This window comes from Vespula vulgaris, chromosome 19, assembly GCF_905475345.1.
Source record: "Vespula vulgaris chromosome 19, iyVesVulg1.1, whole genome shotgun sequence".
Lineage (NCBI taxonomy): Eukaryota > Metazoa > Arthropoda > Insecta > Hymenoptera > Vespidae > Vespula > Vespula vulgaris.
The window spans coordinates 3,824,301-3,843,159 of NC_066604.1; the positions used below are offsets into that span (position 1 = coordinate 3,824,301).

At 47.3% G+C, this 18,859-nt stretch overlaps 1 protein-coding gene across 2 annotated transcripts; it reads left to right on the forward strand.

Annotated features, from left to right (window-relative positions):
• Window positions 1–134: 134 nt before the first annotated feature.
• Window positions 135–18,559, forward strand: LOC127070602 (collagen alpha-5(IV) chain-like). 2 transcript variants are annotated; one of them, XM_051008765.1, is made up of 27 exons: window positions 135–462; window positions 6,566–6,751; window positions 10,456–10,500; window positions 10,591–10,812; window positions 10,986–11,048; window positions 11,602–11,838; window positions 11,932–12,093; window positions 12,166–12,292; window positions 12,373–12,522; window positions 12,596–12,772; window positions 12,860–13,024; window positions 13,102–13,451; window positions 13,517–13,766; window positions 13,850–14,043; window positions 14,123–14,329; window positions 14,406–14,511; window positions 14,625–15,169; window positions 15,250–15,448; window positions 15,555–15,754; window positions 15,822–15,921; window positions 16,006–16,191; window positions 16,297–16,589; window positions 16,674–16,761; window positions 16,861–17,031; window positions 17,106–17,291; window positions 17,388–17,680; window positions 17,757–18,559. In XM_051008765.1, the coding sequence occupies exons 1-27, from the start codon at window positions 355–357 to the stop codon at window positions 18,213–18,215; spliced, it is 5,469 nt and encodes a 1,822-aa protein (XP_050864722.1). In that variant the 5' UTR covers window positions 135–354; the 3' UTR covers window positions 18,216–18,559. The 2 variants fall into 2 exon arrangements, with proteins under 2 accessions (XP_050864722.1, XP_050864723.1); XM_051008766.1 differs by lacking the exon at window positions 135–462 and adding an exon at window positions 5,514–5,579.
• The last annotated feature ends 300 nt before the right edge of the window (window positions 18,560–18,859 follow it).

Consider the following 18,859-nt stretch of genomic DNA (forward strand, 5'->3'; position numbering starts at 1 on the left):
GGTCTCTTTTTCTTTCTTCTCTCTCTCTCTCTCTCTCTCTCTCTCTCTGTCTCTCTGACTCTCTGTCTCTCCGGCTCGCGCGCGCGCGCGCGCGCTTTATTTCTTTCTCTACCTCTGACTGCGGGCCCTTCGAGACTCGTCCGCAACTCGACTCGACTCCTCTACGCCACGCCACGAAGAGACACCGAATAGACGCGACCCGGACGCCGTCGAACGGATCGCTTGCCTCACCGAATTTTCGCGAAAAAGGATCTGGCAGAGCACTGAAAAGCAATCGTTGCCGCCTCGTCAGGTAGACGAGCGAATACCGAGGAGAGGGAGGTAAGGAGGAGGAGTAGGAGGAGGCCCTCCGCGATGCGGCCCTTGGCCGCCAATTTGGATGGGCCTAGCCCTGGCGTCTTGCGAGTCGCCTACGGCCTTGTCATACTCGTCGTCGTGAAAATATCTGCGATCGAAGCTACGGTGAGTTCAATCTTCCAGTCCTTATCTTTCGGTAATTATCTATTCGCGAGCATCGCGACTCGTCGTCTTTAAGTTCTCGATGCGCTTATCGAGATAGGGCTGACATTTGCTCGCTTTGACCGTCTAGAACGATCCAATAGATCCGGCGAGAAAAAAGACGTAAACTCCGTGACGGCACGCTCGAAACACGCGAGCTCGCTTACGAACGTGGGTGAACGCTATTCCCATTTCTCGCCTATAACTTTCTAGCAGGTCACGGCAAAACGCGCAAATCGATCGAGACGTACAGAGATCTCGTGCTTTCCAATCATCTCGTATAGAAAAGTGCTTCGATGACGTAAAATTTCGCCTTCTCGGATTTGTCCCGGTATAGGCCGAAGGAAAGTAAACCTCGACGAGGATTCCCTTTAAACTGCTAGCTCGAAAAGAATCGTCTACGTTACACGGAATAGGTTGTCCCTCCGTCGGAAAATATCGAAAAGTTTCGCTTTTCAGAAAGTTTGATCTTTCTGTCTCATTGAAGTCACTCAGCAGGCAGTTCCGCAGGCGATTTCGACGCCCGATGGTAGGGAACGGTCTTTGTTGTACGGGACGAAAGAGGAAGGCCGACCGAGTTAGGGGAGGTGTAGGACGATCTCGTCGGTTTCGCAAGCCCCAGCCGGAATCATCCTCCGCTATTATGTTATCCATCTTCTTTCGAAGCGATGCCCTTACGAATTTTATCTCGTACGTGTTCTCGTTTTCTTTCTTTTTTTTTTTTTTTTGATTTTTTCTCTTCTTTTCGTCCTCTTTTCAACCGTCCGATTGATCGGCCCTTCTCGGCCAACCGTTCGATTCGCATATTTTCGATCGACCGTTTCGGCCAACCCAACGATCCGTTGCTACGTATTACCGATTAGATCCCGGTACCGACGTCGATGGAAAACCGAGCTGGAAGAAGCAGCTATTTCGAGAGTCCCGGTAACGACAATGGTACTACTTTCACCGAACTGGAGTTAGCCGAGTTAAAATTACGATGTCGGCCACGATTTTACAAGCACGAAACTCGTTCGGCTTGCAAATCGTATAAAAATCGGTATATCGTAAAGCTAACTCGTAAAGTCTAAAAATAATTTTCGAGAAATTCACAAAGAACGTACGTACTTCCTTTGCGCAAATGAAAAGAGAAGTATCGAGGCGATAAGAGAATATCGTCGAGCGTCCAACTCGACGAACGAAGACAACGTGCGAGTGACATCACGCTTGAAAATAATTTATTAAGAACGTGAATGAAAGTGTTCGTTGTGACGACCGACGACGATAAGAGAGCGAGTCGAGAATCGTCCGAGAATCATCCGAGAATCGTTTAATAGACCAAAGTGTTTATGGATGTCACGATAACCCTTCCCGCGTTTATTTTGCTTGTACGCAAGCGTAAACTCCCCTCAAGTTCGTCGCATCGTTCTTGGTAATGGCTTCTTTTTGAAAAATGTCAAATTAAATGAACCACGAACAAAGTTTATCGCCAATGACTTTTCTACAATCACCGTCGATTCCCAGAAATTCTAAAGATTGCAAGAAAATGAAAGATACCGTTTCGATTTCGTTCAAAGGAAAAAAGTCTATTTATTAATCGTGACTTTGGTATTAAAAGGAGGCGATGATTCACCTAAAAAACAGTTATATCCGGCGTATCGTCGATAAGCACCAGAGAAATAGGTACCGATAACGTTCCATGAATCGTTTTCGTTACGACCGCACGGTTTCCTCCAAATTTTCTCGTCGACCGCAGCAGTGCTTGCCGATTCTGTACAAGCCCGACGCGCACGACGACTTCGAGGAATTGTTTTTATTTGTCTTCGGGGAAGATATCGATAGAATTCGTTTCCAATTGTGTCATAAACACGGTTTCGGTTCCGTAACTGTACGCGGTCCGTCAAAAGGAACTTATCGCTCGACGAAGTTCCTAGAGGTCTTTAATAACACCGACGCAGATACGACGATCGTGAAGCTACTTAGGTCGAGTGCAGTGGTTGACTTCTCGACAACGAACGTCGAAATAAAACAAATATCGAACTTTTAAAGGAATGCGTGAACGGTAGATAGGTTCGCATAGGTGATCGCGTTTCTTCACACGTTTACCATCTTTGGAGAATATTTAAGGGCGAAAGCGATATCTCTTACGAAACGAGCAACCTCGATATAATATTATCGCGCGGAGTTCAAGGGGTTAGCCGCGATGCGTAACGTTCTTTTGAAACTCGAGGAACTTGCCTTGACCAATTCACATTGGTTTGTTACTCGAAAGCGTCGCTTCGACGAAGGAACTCGGGTGTAATACTCTGATTAACAGTAATATCCCATTACCCGTCTACGCTACGTCTTGATATCACCTGTGTTTTTTCTTTCAATCTAATTTTTTAAACGCACCTCGACTCGTAACACGTTTCGATTCTTCTCTATGATGGGAATCGTTGGGTCTCTCTCGGATACAAGAGTGTCTATTGCCGACTAAAAATAGACTCGGTTTCGTCTTCATATCCGTTTCTATTTCCGCGCGAGCCGATAGTCTTTAGCGATGCAACCAAAGCGAGATATTTTTTCCTTCTTCTTCTCGTTGTTCTCTTCCTTCTCCTCCTCCTCCTCCTCCTCCTCCTTTTCCTTCTTCTCCTCCTTCTTCTCCTCCTCCTCGTTCTCATATGTCGTCGATAAATTAAACCAGGAAGAAGCTCGACTCCTGGTATCATCGCATTTCGCTGCATTCGGAAATACGAGGTCGGCCCGTATCGTTGAAAGAATTCGAACGCGTCTATCGTTCTAATCTCTTGCCTCTAACCTGATCCGATGAAAAAAATCAAACCATCTTTCGAATTTTATTCTAAATTTTACAAAATGCATCGTCCAAATTCCATCGTCCTAATCTGCGATCGTGGAAACGATCTTCCGATGAATTTTAATTAAAGGGAGATCCGTTCGCCGGAGAGGTCTCTTGGGAAACGACATTCGACACTTGCAGCAGAAACTTGCAAGCCCGATTAGAATTAAGTCGAAAGATTCGGGGTTAAGTTGGAGCTCGACGATACGTTCGTACCGATCTCGTTCTTCTTTTATTACTGATTTATCGTTTAACGTTTAATGCAGTAAGCATTTGCGATATTACTTTTTCTTCGAGCTCTTCTCCAAGAAGTAATATGCTATCTCCTTTCAGTCCTTTGGATATATCACTTCTTTTCGAAAATCATTTTTAAAGCGTTTGACTTTAAACGCGACTTAATCGACAGTGTTGACGGCATAGAACTAAAGTGCTATCAATTACGGAAATTGTGCTACACTCTAAAAGCGTAAACTTACGTAGCGCGTTACACAACGCTGCCACAATTTTTAATTAACCCCTAATTGAGCGATCCTTTCGAAAAATTAGAAGCGAAGTACTTTTTACGGTTATCGAGGCAACGTTGCAATTGATGAAATTTAATGGAAAAGAATCGAGGAACATGGTCGAGTACTGAAAGGGAAGGAGTGGAAAGAAGAGGAGGACGAAGTCGAAGGTATGCGGACGGACGGACACGCGGAGAGAGAATTAACCAGAGGGAGAAGCTCGCGAATCAGCCAACTCTTCTACCTACGTCCTACGACATCCATCCGCTATTTCGCTTGGTCAGCGTCATCCTCGTCGTTGAAGACGATCGTTTGTATGCCGCGCGTTATGCAGATTCCAAAAGACTCGTCTTATACTTTCATTCGCTTTTTACGTCACGCGTAGAAACTTTTTTCGCGAAGAAAAAATTGTTGATTTGGGGCACCGCGCGATGGAAACGTTTGAAACGTTAATGACCGATAAGAAATCGAGTTTCATCGATAGCTAGCTTCTACGGTCTTTCTCGTTTAACGATCTTTCTAATCCTATCGTGACCCTATTGTTTCTTATCAGTCTTTCTTCCTTATCGGAAATAAAAGCAGGTAGACCAAACATCGTCGTACATCGATCCAGATTCCGAAGAAGTGCAAACTTTTGGTCGTTGCGGGAAAGATGATTCTATCGTGATCGATAGTACACTTTAGCGACTTTTTTTCGGACGTTAGAAATCGGATCAAGGATTAGATATGCGTCATTCGTTTACAGTAGAAAACGCAACGATATTTTCTTCTACGTTCGACTATTCTTTCGTCGTCGAAAGATGCGTAGACGCATGGCCCGACCGTATCGGTGCAAAAAGTCCGAGGAGAGAGGAGGGACAATCGGGTGCGCGAGCCATCTTGGAGAATCTCTGATCTGGATCATATCTTTAACGAAGATACCGGTTCCCTCGAGGAGTTCAATAGCCCCACCCATCGGTAGACCCACGGGTAGAGGAGCGAATATTTCGAGTGATCTCGTAAACTTCCTCGATTCGTGGAAAGCGTTCGACACGTGGCGGACCTTTCTATCAACGCGACGAGCCAAACGAAGAAAGCAAACTCGAAGAGTTTGCCGGATCAAAAGTAATCCGAAGGAAAGAATTCTGGAACGGATGTTACGGCGCGACAGATAAGCGAGTGGAAGGCGCCTCCGCGAATCGAGGCATAATTCGCCGCAGATCGCCGGAGCCGACGCGTCGAGTGCTCGCGAAATTATGTCACGCGGCGAATTACCGTTGCGCTCGTTACGTCATCGCAAGGCGCAAGGAAAAAAGAAGCGACAAGTACCGACGGTCTCCTCGATGCGCTATCGAAGACGACGAACGACTTAAGTGGCAACGCGAGGAAGAACGTTCCAACTCGGACGATCCGAGTTTTACTTTTGCCGATTAAATCGATTTTGACGATATCGCGACGAATCTAATCGCAAGTACTTCTCTTCGTCGTGAAGGAGAGAATTAGTAAGAGATTGAAAAGTCGAAGGTCTCGCAGCAAATTTATCCAGCAGATTCGTCGAGAGCGACGAACACGAAACGCTCAGTTGACACAAGCGGAATATTCATCCGCAAGGCAAACGCGTGGAAGCGACTCTCCATTTTCGTTCGCCTCCGACGCTCTGCAAATAGAGCGACGTCCTTCGACGCTCGACTCCTCCTCGCTCTTCTAAAACGAAAAGAGGAAAGAAAAAGATGAGGAAGGGAGACGTTGGAACGTTAGCACGTCGACGACGAGGCTCGACGGTACCAAGCGTTCTTCTTTCGATCTCCTACGACCTCGCTTTTCTTAAGAAAAATAATCATGAACGCGACGCGAGTCAATTCAAACGACTTGATTTAATCAAGGCGCAACGGGTTATCAAAGAAAGGAGGCGGACGCACGCAATTCGTTTCCTCCGATCCGATCGATCCAACGAAAGTCCCCAATGAACTTTTTCCCAAAATGACTTCATCGACCGAACGGAAGACGACTGATCGCCGTATTAATATCGTAAAAACGTCGGCCTCGCGGACGAGCGTTCGACGAGAGCTGCCAGCCGAGGCCAAGACCGATCTACGCGATGTCGAGCGAGTGCATTTTCGCGTCGACCTCGCGATTACGCTCGCGCATATCCTATGCATAAAGCGACACTCGCTGCCCGTGTCCTTCGTTCGGTTCGTCCTCGTCGTCATCGCTATCGTCATCGTCGTCGTTATCGTCATCGCACGGAACCGTCTATTTTCTCGCAACGAGTCGCGTCACGTTCAATCCGATACCCGCCTGCGGATGCAGCGAATTTTTTCTCCCCTCGTTTTTTGCCTCTTCTCTCGCATTTCATTCGTTTCTTCTTCCTCTTCTACGCGGTAAAAGCAAGTTTACGGAAAAGCTGTCGGAAAGACGACGAACGTCGACGAGTAAAACGATCTCGGCGTTGAAAAGATTCGTCGGACGTTGCCAGCCGAGTCCTACGTGACTGCGCGGATGCTAGCTAAAGAATTTAATACGCAGACACTCGCGATTCGTAATATTTTACGCGATGATTTGAACAAACAACGGAGGACGTACTCTCTCGCGCGATGAGAAAGCAAATAGCAGCGGCTCGTCCGTCCAACGTAATAACCCGATTCGACTCCTCGTCGAATAATATTATCGCAATGCCGAAGGAGTTTACCTCGAACGGAACGAACGATTTGTCGTCGATGCGATCCTACCACAAAAATGTCCGTTATAATGGGATCGTGCGTTTCAGATTTGCAAGGACACCTACAAATGCAATTGTACCGGCATAAAAGGACAGCCTGGTTTTCCTGGTATACCTGGACAGCAAGGGCTAGAGGGTCTTCCGGGCGAGGTCGGACCGGACGGACCTCCTGGACCCAAAGGTGAGAAAGGCGCAGGCGGCGAATATGGCGGTACCGGAGAAAAGGGCTATCGAGTGAGTATTTATGCGACGGCTTAGAAATATTTCCTCTTAGCAACGCTATCCAACGTTGCGTTACCGTCAAATCTCGCTTATTCGAAATACCAAGACTTACGGCCGTGACACTCCCACGCGATTTACGCTTCTCAATGAAAAAATTAATGGGATTCTCTTTGTTCGTCGTTCGAAAAGAAATATTATTGCTTGGACGAGCGTGTAATATCAGAGATAAAAAGAGTCGTAACGTCAGCGTCTAGAAAGAGAACCGCTTCCAAATGTGGAGAGGCAGAAGCGTTTTACAAGAGCAACTCCCACGGCTCCGCCCGCACTTGGTCGTCCGTACGAGAAAGCGAATTCTGCTCGCGTCCTCCCTCAAGCGTCGTTAATTGCATCGAAAACCAATCGATACGCGATCGATCTTTTCCCTCCGTCGTTTCTCCTCTAAAACGTGGACTCTCTTAAAAGTGAGATTTCTAAAAAGCGTTGCTCGTCGAGAGAAGACGTAAGATCAAACAAAGGAGTGTCCCGCTCGTAAAGAGAACGGGAATTGGGGCATCGGTAGGAGCTGGAGAGAGGGAGACAGAGGATATAAAGGAAAAGAGTCGTAAAAAATAAGATCGCGCGATGATGCAAATCACAATTTTACGTCGGAGCGATCTGCGTGACAAAACATTGGGCTCGCGCTCTCTCTCTCTCGACTTCTTCTTAACGAACTCTCATCGGTTTGCGGAGAAACGAACGAGTTTACGAGGAGGCATATCTCGTTTTATGCGACGACCGAAAGACACCGGGGTTACGTGCAAGCTGGTGGAGTCTCTTTCGATGACGTCATGCTTCTTAAGAAGATCGAAGCGCGCGCGCTCGCTCGGCACAGCGGACCAGAGAGATAGATAGAGAGAGAGAGAGAGAGAGAGAGAAATCGCCCACGGCGTTGTCTTATGTTACCCAAAAGCAAGCCGTCGGACCACGTCGGACATTCTCGAGATCTTCACAGAATGCCTTCGTGCGCTTCCAAGATCTCTTACGTAGAGTCAAAGTCGTCGATGAAAAAAGACGACACGTCGAATCCGTACAACGAGATCAGCTTGGAATAAAAAATAAATGGAAGAAATTTCTTTTTCGTCATCCAAATGCGTTTATCGCGAACGGAAACGATGCGTCGAAAAGAGAAGATACTTGGAGACGTCTCCCCCAACGACGTTCGTCTCGATCTCGCTCTTTGCATCGAGAACGATTTGACGCGTGAACGATCCGTCTGTCTGAAATTGCCGTAGGAGTAACGGGAATGGCACAATTCTGCACTTTGGGTTAACGAAACGTAAACGTGGGCGTTTAATGATAAATTGCGGTATCTCGAGTTCCAACGCGTTTGGCATTGATCCCTATCTAACGTAACGATTACCCAGATATTACGCGTGTACCCACGTGCTTGACTGCATTCTCTCTCTCTCTCCTCTCCTCTCTCTTTCTCATGCGCGCTCAGACCTCTCAGTCCTCTCTCGTACGAGCTAAATCGCCTTCGCACGTAATCTCTCGTTATCGAGATCCGAAGGAGCATCCCTAAACGGTTTTGCGACCATCGACGTTCGACAACGTCGTACTTTCTCCGTTATGTACTTGCTTATGTAAGAATATGATCGCGTATGACACGTAAAGTTCCTCCGTAGATAGAATTAGGTTCAACGAAAGTGTCTCGAAACTGTTTATCTTTCATTGCCGACATATTAAATGGATCTCTTTTCGTTGGCACGTACGTAAAACCGTGTAACACGAACGGAAAAGAAGGAACGCACGTGGTAGACCGCTGTTTTGATTCGCTTCAAGAAACTAGGCTATCTAAGCGCCGATAAAGAAGTCTCCGTCGAACGATTCGCTGAAAATAACGAGAAGGAGAGAGCCAACAGACTCCGTACTCGTTTCGTTTTTATTTTCTCTCTTTCGAATTATCTCCGCTATTACGCGATAAACGAAGGAAATAAAAAAGAAAATCTTGAATGCCCGCGTAGGTATACGATAGGTTTTTCCCAAATAAATTTAGATCTCGAACAACGCGCGTAGTTTCGCCTCTTTATTCGCTACGATCGTTGTTTCAATGGATTAGTAGATGGTAGGCTCGTTTGGTAGTACAACGTTCGAGATGGCTGCTACCATCGTCGTTGCTGACAAAAGGAACAGCGTATTTTGCGATAAGGCTCATCGAACGGATACGCGAGCCAATCCTACGCGTTCCTTGCTCTTCCTATCGCAAATGCGGGGGTGAAGTCACTCTCGTTTCCGTCCTACTATTCACCAAGTCGAGGACGCGTTTCTCTCCGAAACGAAAGAATTTATTTTCTTCTCTCTTATCTAAAACGTTCGTGCGTACCTACGAATAATAATTACCATTGCTTTCCCTTCCGTTCGTAATATCTTCAAAGTTCATCGTTCGTCTTGGACGATTCCATTGTCTTTTGCTCTCCATCGCCTCTTCAACGGGGGAGAATCATTGCGAAAGGAAAAGCCGTTCATTTTCCGTTACAACTCGGACCGATAACTTCGATGCGATAACTTCGAATCGTCTTTCGGGGACTTCGAACGGCTTTTTCGCGAAAAATGGTCGAAAAAGAAACGTTTCGAAACCTCTGCGAGAGGCACGAGTAACGATCAAGGACTCGAGGAGGAACGTAGCTATCCTTGTCCTTTGTTAGAAAAGCGATGAGAAGAGCGTGGCTGCTGCCATCGAAATCAGGTCGCCATGATCTCGGAATCTCGCGTGTGTACGAGAAGGAGAGAGAGGACGAAAGAGACAAAAGATGGAAGTCGCTCGTTGATAACGCACTTCCCATTGACAAGTGTGCGCGTCTCCGTCTGTCTCTGCCTCTCTCACTCCTTTTTGCATCCCGACGTACGTCCCAAGCCGGACGTCGAATGATCTCATATCCAGATATTCGTCGATGCGTACTCTTCCTCCTCCTCCTCTTCGAATCCCCATCAACCACGTCCTTTTTGCGATTCATCGTTGTATCCTCTGCGACGATTATAGTACCGCCCTCTTTTTCTTTCTTCTCCTTTTTCTTTTTTTTCTTTTTTTCTTTTTTTTTTTTGATTGTGCTGTTCCAAGGTTGTATCCACTATTTCCCTCGTTCGCTCGCTCGAAAAAATGTATTCTTCCTTTCGTAAAGCTTTCCCTCCCTCCCCCCATTGCGAATTGGAGAAAAAAAGTTGTTATCGTCACGTTGATAATAATGTCGCGCTGTGAATAATGGTAGCGGCAGTGAGAGACCATTTATGGGTACGTTTTAATACCAGACTGCGATTGGGCCTTTCCTTTTCGTGCATACGAAAGTGGTCCATCGATATGAAAAAACTTTAAATGGAAGTGTGTCAATTTCGTGCGGAGTACGCCCGTAAAGGACATACGAAAGAGTCTTTACAGCGATGCGTTCATCGTTTCGCGTTCGTCGAAACGCGTCCTTGTAAAGCAACGCTTTACGCTTTCCGTTACCTTTATCATCGAAATTTCGATTAAATCGTCTATCGAAGAGGAACAAATAAATCGTCGTATTCGAAATGATCGTGAACGAAAACGAACGTGACGACGAACGTTCGATTAAACTCGAGCCACTCGTACGAGCGGAGGAAAGGAGAGAGAATTAATGATCCGACGCGAAACCCATTGCTATGGCAAAGATCAGCATTGAAGCTTTCGTTCTTCTCTTTTTTCTTTTCTTTTTTCTTAGGGCGAGTCCGGTATACGAGGATTCACTGGATCTCCTGGACTTTCCGTACGTATGATAACGCTTATAGACGCATCTGATCTTTGAGCAAACTATCAAAGTTTTAGTCGAAACGGTGCGTTTGAAAATTTCCCGTAGGGTAACACTGGGCTTCCCGGTGTTATGGGACCGGACGGTCTCGATGGATGCAACGGCACGGACGGTCGTGCCGGTGCACCAGGTATGCCAGGAGTTTACGGTAAACGAGGAGGGGAAGGAGATGTGGGAGATCATGGTCTTCCTGGCGAACCTGGCGAGGGTGGAATCAATTCGGTCGGTGTGAAGGGAATCCAAGGTGATTTCGGTATCAACGGACCACAGGCAAGTAGATGCCACAGTTTTATACGCGTCCGACATTTAGATTCTCCTCGAGGGGATGCATGTATATTTTTTGCTATACAATTTTTCTCCGTACCTCGAAGCGTCGGATTAATTTTATTTAAAACGTGTCCCCCACGAGGAATTAAATTTTATACTTTTTCTTCGCCATCCAGGGCTACCCAGGATCGTACGGAATTCCAGGAGACACGGGTTATCCAGGAGAGACCGGCGACTTCGTAAGTATTTTCTAATCGTACACGATAATGCCTGACAATTACGTAACGAGTAGACAAAAAAGAAAGAACGATCGGACGATAGCATTTTACACGATCGAATACGATTTTACCGATAAGGCGATAATGATAAAACAATGTAATCGTCGTCGGGAGACGCGACCATTTCTCCTGTAGTACGATAAAAAAGATCCATCGTCGTCCACGAGAAAGAGATTAGTTTTCAGACGACAAGTAAGAAGCAAGTTTTAATCGCTTTTGCTAAAGCGACTGCGCGTGTACCGAAATTCGAAGCGATGATACTCAATCTGCTGACACGAGCATCGCCGCTGATAGCACGAATCATCTTTCTCGAGGGAAGATTTAAAAAGTGACGAATAATAATAATGGACCAGTCACTTTTCCGACGAAACATCTCTGTTTCGATAAGCCCGTTGCTATTCGCGTGGAGAAAGTTCCTTCGAAAGAATCTGCATTGCGTGGAAACTACGTTCAACCGTCCTTGTTGCTCGCCATTAATAGAATTGGGCGCTTCTCTTTTAATATTTAATTTTAGGGCTATCCAGGTGCTCCAGGCCTGCCAGGTATGGGAGGCGATCGTGGAGAGACCGTTTACGGTGTAAAAGGAGTGCCTGGTGAACAAGGTGATAGGGGTGAACCGGGTTCGAGTAATGAACAGTACAAAAAAAAAGTGAACACTAGCCACGTGAAGGGTGTTAGAGGTTGGAAAGGACAACGAGGAGATTACGGATATCGCGGACGCAAAGGAGAAGTAGGTGCGAAAGGACCGCAGGTAAGGAAAAACAATGGTCGATGGTCGATTGACGCGAGTATGAAAGTCGTTGAAAAACGTTGGCCAGTAGGACTTGATTTCTCTTATCCGTAGGGTCGGCCCGGTTTCACCGGGATCAAAGGTACGAAAGGCGAACGAGGAGATGACGGTCCAAGGGGAAAACAAGGCTTCGAAGGGCCAGCTGGACCTGCCGGAAACAAAGGAGAGAAAGGTGCACCGGGTTACGCGGGAAAACCTGGAACGGACGGTCCCGACGTATGCGTCGTTCCAAATTCTCCAAGAAAAAATTACATCGATCGTTTTCATAAACTTCCGTTACGATTTCAGGGAGAATCTGGTGAAACTGGTAATCAAGGTCCTCCAGGAAAGCAAGGAGCTGCTGGCGAGCCAGGAACGTACATACCTGAACTCGACGAGATAATCGCTGGAAGTATTGGAATTCAGGGAGATCTCGGTTAGTTTCCTAAGATAAAGTCGATTAAATATCGCAATTCGTTGAGGATTAAACGCTGCTCGTTTCGCTTTCGATCGAAGGACCACCTGGTGATGCCGGCGAATCGGGAACTCCCGGGCTTCCTGGAAAAGTCGGATACATCGGTTCTCCGGGACCTCCGGGACCTGCTGGACCGCCTGGCGAGCCAGGACAGAAAGGCTCCTCCATCAAAGGAGAACAAGGAGACGACGGTACGACGGTCTTTTAGACATCTATAAATCTTACCAAGAGCTACACGCGAAACATTATTTTCGTATCTTACAGGACTTCCTGGTACTATCGGACCGCAAGGACCACAAGGTCTTCCCGGTCAGCCTGGATTCATTGGCGCGAAAGGATTTCCAGGTGTAACGATCATAGGTCCACCAGGCCCTGACGGTAAATCGGGATTATCGGGACTAACTGGTCCACCTGGAGATCGCGGAGACCCTGGACCACCTGGTGATTAAAACTTCCTTCGGAGGATCAAATGCTATTAAAGGTTATTACAGAATTACGTCATTAACGTTTGCGATTTTACGTTCTTAGGGGAGAAAGGCTTTCCTGGAAAAGGATTTCAGGTCAAAGGACCACCCGGAGAACACGGTTTACCCGGATCTCCTGGAATGCCTGGCCCAGATGGATGGCCAGGCAGACCCGGTCCAAAAGGAGTTAAGGGTTTTCGTGGAGACGATTGCGGTATATGTACGCCAGGTAAGCGAAGAAACGACGAGTAGATAGACACTTATCTATCGAGTGTAATATTAAAGCTCGATCATACCTTCGCGCAGGATTACCCGGTGGAAAAGGCGAACGCGGTGACTCTGGCGTGAGCGGATACCCAGGAACTCCTGGATTTCCTGGATTACCCGGATCTCGTGGATTGAAAGGTAAACAAGGTAAAGCTGGCCCAGTAGGACCACGAGGGTTAGAAGGAGACAGCGGAAGGCCGGGTATCGCAGGACCGCAAGGTCCCAAAGGAGAACCAGGAAAGGTCTTCTTACCACCGGAAGAACATCACGTCAGTCCGCCCGGGGATATCGGTGATAAGGGCTTCCCTGGACCGGATGGTCTTACGGGACCGTGGGGTAAAGTTGGCCAAATTGGAGACACTGGAGCACCTGGACCGAAAGGAGAAAAGGTTAGTTAAACGTCTTTCACCGCGTATAACTAGTTATTATCTGTATTACCAAGTGCAACTTTTAGGGCGATCATGGTGCTCCCGGATTTCCTGGTCGTAACGGAACGCATGGATGGGATGGTATACCTGGTGAAAAGGGTGAACCGGCATCCGTACCGATCGAATTTTTACGCGGTGATCCAGGATACGACGGCATTTCGGGTGCAAAAGGTATTACAGGAGAATCTGGTAAAAAGGGAGAACCAGGAGATGCTTCGCAGTTTTCGATCGAGAAACAGGGAGACAAAGGATATAAGGGCGAGCGTGGTGCTCCTGGTTAGTCGAAATCAAATAGCGTTCTCCTCACTTGTAAAAGTTATCCCTCCAAAATTTAATATTCGTAAAACGATGTTTGCTAGGCGAAACTGGCTTCAAAGGTTACCAAGGACAAACCGGCGACGAAGGTTACCCCGGTTTGCCAGGGTCTGTAGGATCTCCTGGTTTGTCGCTACAAGGACCGATAGGTTTGAAGGGATATCCGGGAATGCCAGGACTGCAAGGACCCCGTGGCATTGCTGGTACTCCTGGATCTCAAGGACCAGTCGGTGTTGCTGTAAGTTGAAATCTCCTGTTAGTAAAAAAACAAGAAACGTCTCAAAGAAATTACGTACAATGATCGACACGTGATTTAGGGTCGTCCTGGCAATAAAGGAAATCGTGGTGATCCCGGCCCGAATATCTTTTACGGTGAAATAGGCGAACCCGGTCCGTACGGGGATAAAGGAGAAATCGGAGATCCCGGTCCACAAGGTTTCCGTGGCCGACCAGGCTTAGATGGACTAAAAGGTATGAAGGGTGGGAAAGGAGCTCCTGGTTTCGAGGGTTTTCCAGGTCTTCAGGTTAGTGCTTTATCAAAGGTTCTAGATATCTTTCTGTTAAGTATACTGTCGTTATCGTTATCATCGTTCATCGCAGGGCGGTAAAGGCCAACGAGGATATACTGCACAAGGCAAAAGAGGTTTTCCAGGAATCACAGGACAACCTGGAATGCCTGGGAGAATAGGCGACGTAGGAATTCGCGGTAAGTTTAAAAAAAGGGAGGATTGTATAAAAGTAGACAAATCGTAAAAACGTGAGGTATTGCGTAGCACGCAAATAACTTGGACGTATTCGCGCGCCATCCAATGATTTCAGGACCCGACGGTCCGTCAGGATTCGACGGCATGAAAGGATTGAAAGGAGAAATTGGTTTTGTTGGACGCCGTGGCGACGATGGAGACAGCGGTCCTCAGGGTTTCCATGGTTTAGACGGAAGTATAGGATTGTCTGGCCGTCCAGGTCAGGAAGGTGACGTCGGAGAGATTGGTGAACCTGGACCACCTGGTTGGCTTGGTCTCGATGGAATCGACGGTGCACCAGGTGCAAAAGGAGAAAAAGGAAATATAGGTGTCACTGGTAATCCGGGTTACCCTGGCCCAATGGGCCTCAAAGGTATCGAAGGTGATATTGGACCGGTCGGAGTACCTGGTCTACCAGGCGACAATTCGTACAGTGGTCCGCAAGGTGATATGGGAGATCCCGGCTTCACCGGAGAGATGGGAACCGCGGGACGCTCTGGATTTGATGGTCGGCCCGGTTTACCGGGAGAACCTGGCCTAGCTACCGATGGATTGGATGGTTTGACCGGAGAAAAGGGAGAGCCAGGATTCGATGCGTTTAATGGACCGCCTGGCCCAAAAGTAATAATCACAAGAGGAATAACGTTAGTGGAAGTCGGCTCGTGGTCAAATTACAAACGAAATACTTTTATCGTATTTAGGGAGAGATAGGTGACATGGGACCGGATGGATTTAAGGGAGAAAGAGGAGATCAAGGTTTTAAGGGACCACCCGGCTATCCCGGTATTCGCGGTAGATACGGGGAGAAAGGTCAACGTGGTCCGATGGGACCACCTGGTTTCGATGGTCTGGACGGAAAGCAGGGTCCCGACGGTGATCCCGGTATAATGGGTCGCCCAGGTATAACTGCCGATACCTACTTAAAAGTCAAGTCCTCGATTATGCCATAGACTTTATCGCTATGCATATGTCTCTGCAATTATAAATTTGTTAAATTTTCTTTAAGGTATGCCCGGAGACGAGGGCTTGGAAGGTTATCCAGGTATTATGGGTGCACCAGGTGCCAAAGGTCACGTAGGAGAACCAGGAATGCCATCGTATGTGACAGCGGAAACAGGCGATCAAGGAAATCCAGGATTAAATGGCTTAACAGGCCAGAAAGGAGAACCAGGTGATCAGGGATATCTTGGAATACCGGGTCGTAAAGTTAGTCCACTTGTACCAAACGTTTTCTTCTTTAAAAGAATGGATAACGAAAGAAAAAAATACGTAGGGCCAACAAGGTGACGTAGGATATCCAGGGCTGCATGGCTCGCCAGGCTTCCCAGGGCTGAAAGGGATAGTAGGCGATGTAGGTCCTTCTGGTCTACCCGGTAATGTATCGAGAAAAGAAGCGAACCAACGATTCTCATTTATGTGAATGCACGCAAATGTAAATTATTTTCTTACTCCGATAGGTCCAACGGAGGACTCAGCCGAGCACGGTGAAGCAGGACGTGCCGGTCTTGACGGGATGCCTGGAATTCCTGGTCGGCCAGGACAAAAAGGTGCTCCTGGAGAATACGGATTGAACGGTCCTAAAGGAATTCGTGGAGACGTTGGATATTCGCTTCATGGGTCTAAGGGGATAAGAGGGGATCAAGGTAAACGTCGCCGTATATTTGCATGTACCTTTTCAATATCGAAGGACTGAAAGTAGACTCGAATTATTGGTATAAACCTTTCTATTAACGAATTACGACGTGCAGGTCACACGGGATACGTAGGTTTCCCTGGTACACCCGGTTCCCAGGGATCGTCAGGTTTCCCAGGTATACCCGGTCCCAAGGGTTACGTCGGTGAGCCGGGTGTATCCGCTAGCAGTGCAAAGGGTGCAACAGGTGAACCCGGTTGGAGGGGATTGGACGGTCGACCAGGGCCGAAAGGAGCGAGAGGCGACTCGGGATTATTTGGTTTCCAAGGCATGCCTGGACCTAAAGGAGAAAGAGGAGACGACGGTGAACCAGGATTACCAGGATTGCCTGGTCCTCCAGGGCCACAGGTTACTTCTTAAAAAGAATCTTCTTCTTTTACAAAGGAATACTCAAGTCTTTGGTAACTTATCTACTAACCTTTGTTTCAATAGGGTCCGAAAGGAGATCGGGGTATAAATCTATTTTCAACTTTCTCTGGACGTGGGCCACCCGGAGACGTAGGGCCTTCGGGATTGCCAGGTAATATGGTGGAAGCTAGTTCGTTGCAAGATCGCCCTATAAACATAACGAATAGTTCGAAAACAAATCCCATCGCGATCTCATTGTCAATCTTTATAGGCTTCCCTGGATCCCGAGGCCCGATAGGCGAACCAGGTAAAGACGGATTTCCTGGTCGGGAAGGAGAACGCGGTATGATCGGCTTACCCGGTCCGCAAGGGCCCGATGGTAAAGAAGGCCCGCCCGGTTATCCCGGCTCGCCTGGCACGGTTGGTAGACAAGGTCTCACCGGTGAGTCTTCGCATCGATCGATCATTATATCGAGTAAACGAGCACAGACAATACACCATGAAATATTCCTACAGGAAATGCCGGGCTCCCAGGCATACCAGCGGTGGCACCTCCTGGTCCTAGTAACAGAGGATTCCACTTTGCTAAACATTCTCAATCCGAAATGATTCCACTTTGTCCAAAGAATACGGTAAAGTTATGGGATGGATTCTCTTTGCTCCATATCATGGGCAACGGCCGAGCCTACGCGCAAGATCTCGGTAGGTATAACCGGTACATGTTCGCTCGCTACTCCTTCTCGAACGAAAAATCGGAATAAAATCTGAACGTGCATCGTCGATGCACTGTACTTGCAGGCACCGCGGGAAGTTGTGTCAGAAAGTTTTCAACGATGCCCTTCATGTTTTGTAACATGAACAATGTTTGCGACTACGCCAATCGTAACGATTATAGCTATTGGCTCAGTACGACCGAACCCATGCCAATGATGATGACACCTATACCAGCTCCGGAGGTCGGCAGATACATATCAAGGTGTTCGGTTTGCGAAGCTCCAACGAGGATCATTGCCGTACACAGTCAATCCATGGATATACCAGAGTGTCCTGGTGGTTGGGAAGAATTATGGATCGGTTACAGTTTCCTTATGGTAATGCCACTGCGAATACACGTATCGACGAGAACTCGCTCGCTATCGATCGATCGACAACGTTTCGATGTTACAGCATAGGGACGCTGGTGCGGACGGTGGTGGTCAGTCGTTGATCTCACCAGGATCGTGTTTGGAAGAATTCCGCGCTAGACCATTTATCGAGTGCCGCGGCTTGGGTACCTGCAACTACTTCTCCACGGCGACTTCCTACTGGTTGGCGACCATCAAAGACTACGAAATGTTCCGAAAGCCTTTGCAGCAGACACTGAAAACCGATCATACGTCGAGGGTCAGTCGTTGCGCCGTCTGCCTTCGACGTCGCATCACCGAAGATCGGTTCGTCAGACCAGAAGTAGGCAACATACACTTTAGACCGAAAATTTATCCGCAGTCACGCTATCCGCCGGATTACTCGCGGCAGAGAGTACCGTATGGTAGAAGCAAAAACCCAAACAGAAATGTACCATATCAATATCGAAGAAGAGGTCGCCCTCGTAAAGTCGAACGAACCACCGAAGCAACGATCTTCTAAACGAGTTTCCAAATTACGTATGCGTAGGACTCGTTCGATGAAGCCCTCTCTGTGTACATATAAATAAATACATATGTATATGAACTCTATTCTTTTCACGGCTATCGCGAAATTGCACGAGGCTACGTAGCTTCGTACGATAGCCAGATGCGAAACATTATGCCAAATAAAAAGAACGGCGTGCGTTCCCTCGCGAACCGACGCAACGAATATCGACTGTATATCGCGATATTCACCGATATATAATAAATTAATTAAATTAACGTTCATCTATATTATTACATTCGTTATTGGAAGAGCTTCTCACGTGTATCGCATCGAATAAAAATGTTTTCTATAAGCTATCCTCCTTCGCATCCTCTCGATACATCCGCTGCTAGCGAAACGTCTCCATCGTTCTTCCTACAGATTCCATCTCTTGTAAAAGAAACCTTACAAGATCTTTTATAATAAAGAAGAATCAGAAGTGGACCGGTATTGGGCATTTCGACGTACAGAGATTCCTTCCATCCGTCGCATCAAGTTTATCGAAAAGTTCTGTCGCTCCCGTAATGAAAAATTTTCTTTCCATCGATACGTAAAATGAATGTTTTTTTAACGAAGGAAAAATTATCAGCCAACGAAAGGAGACAAAATTTGTCGAT

Bases quoted from the DNA above. Each gene is read 5' to 3' on its own strand.
- LOC127070602 (XM_051008765.1), top strand. From the start codon at position 355: ATGCGGCCCTTGGCCGCCAATTTGGATGGGCCTAGCCCTGGCGTCTTG. The intron at 17,032-17,105 runs GTGAGTCTTCGC...ATATTCCTACAG, and splicing joins TGGTAGACAAGGTCTCACCG to GAAATGCCGGGCTCCCAGGC. The intron at 17,292-17,387 runs GTAGGTATAACC...CTGTACTTGCAG, and splicing joins AGCCTACGCGCAAGATCTCG to GCACCGCGGGAAGTTGTGTC.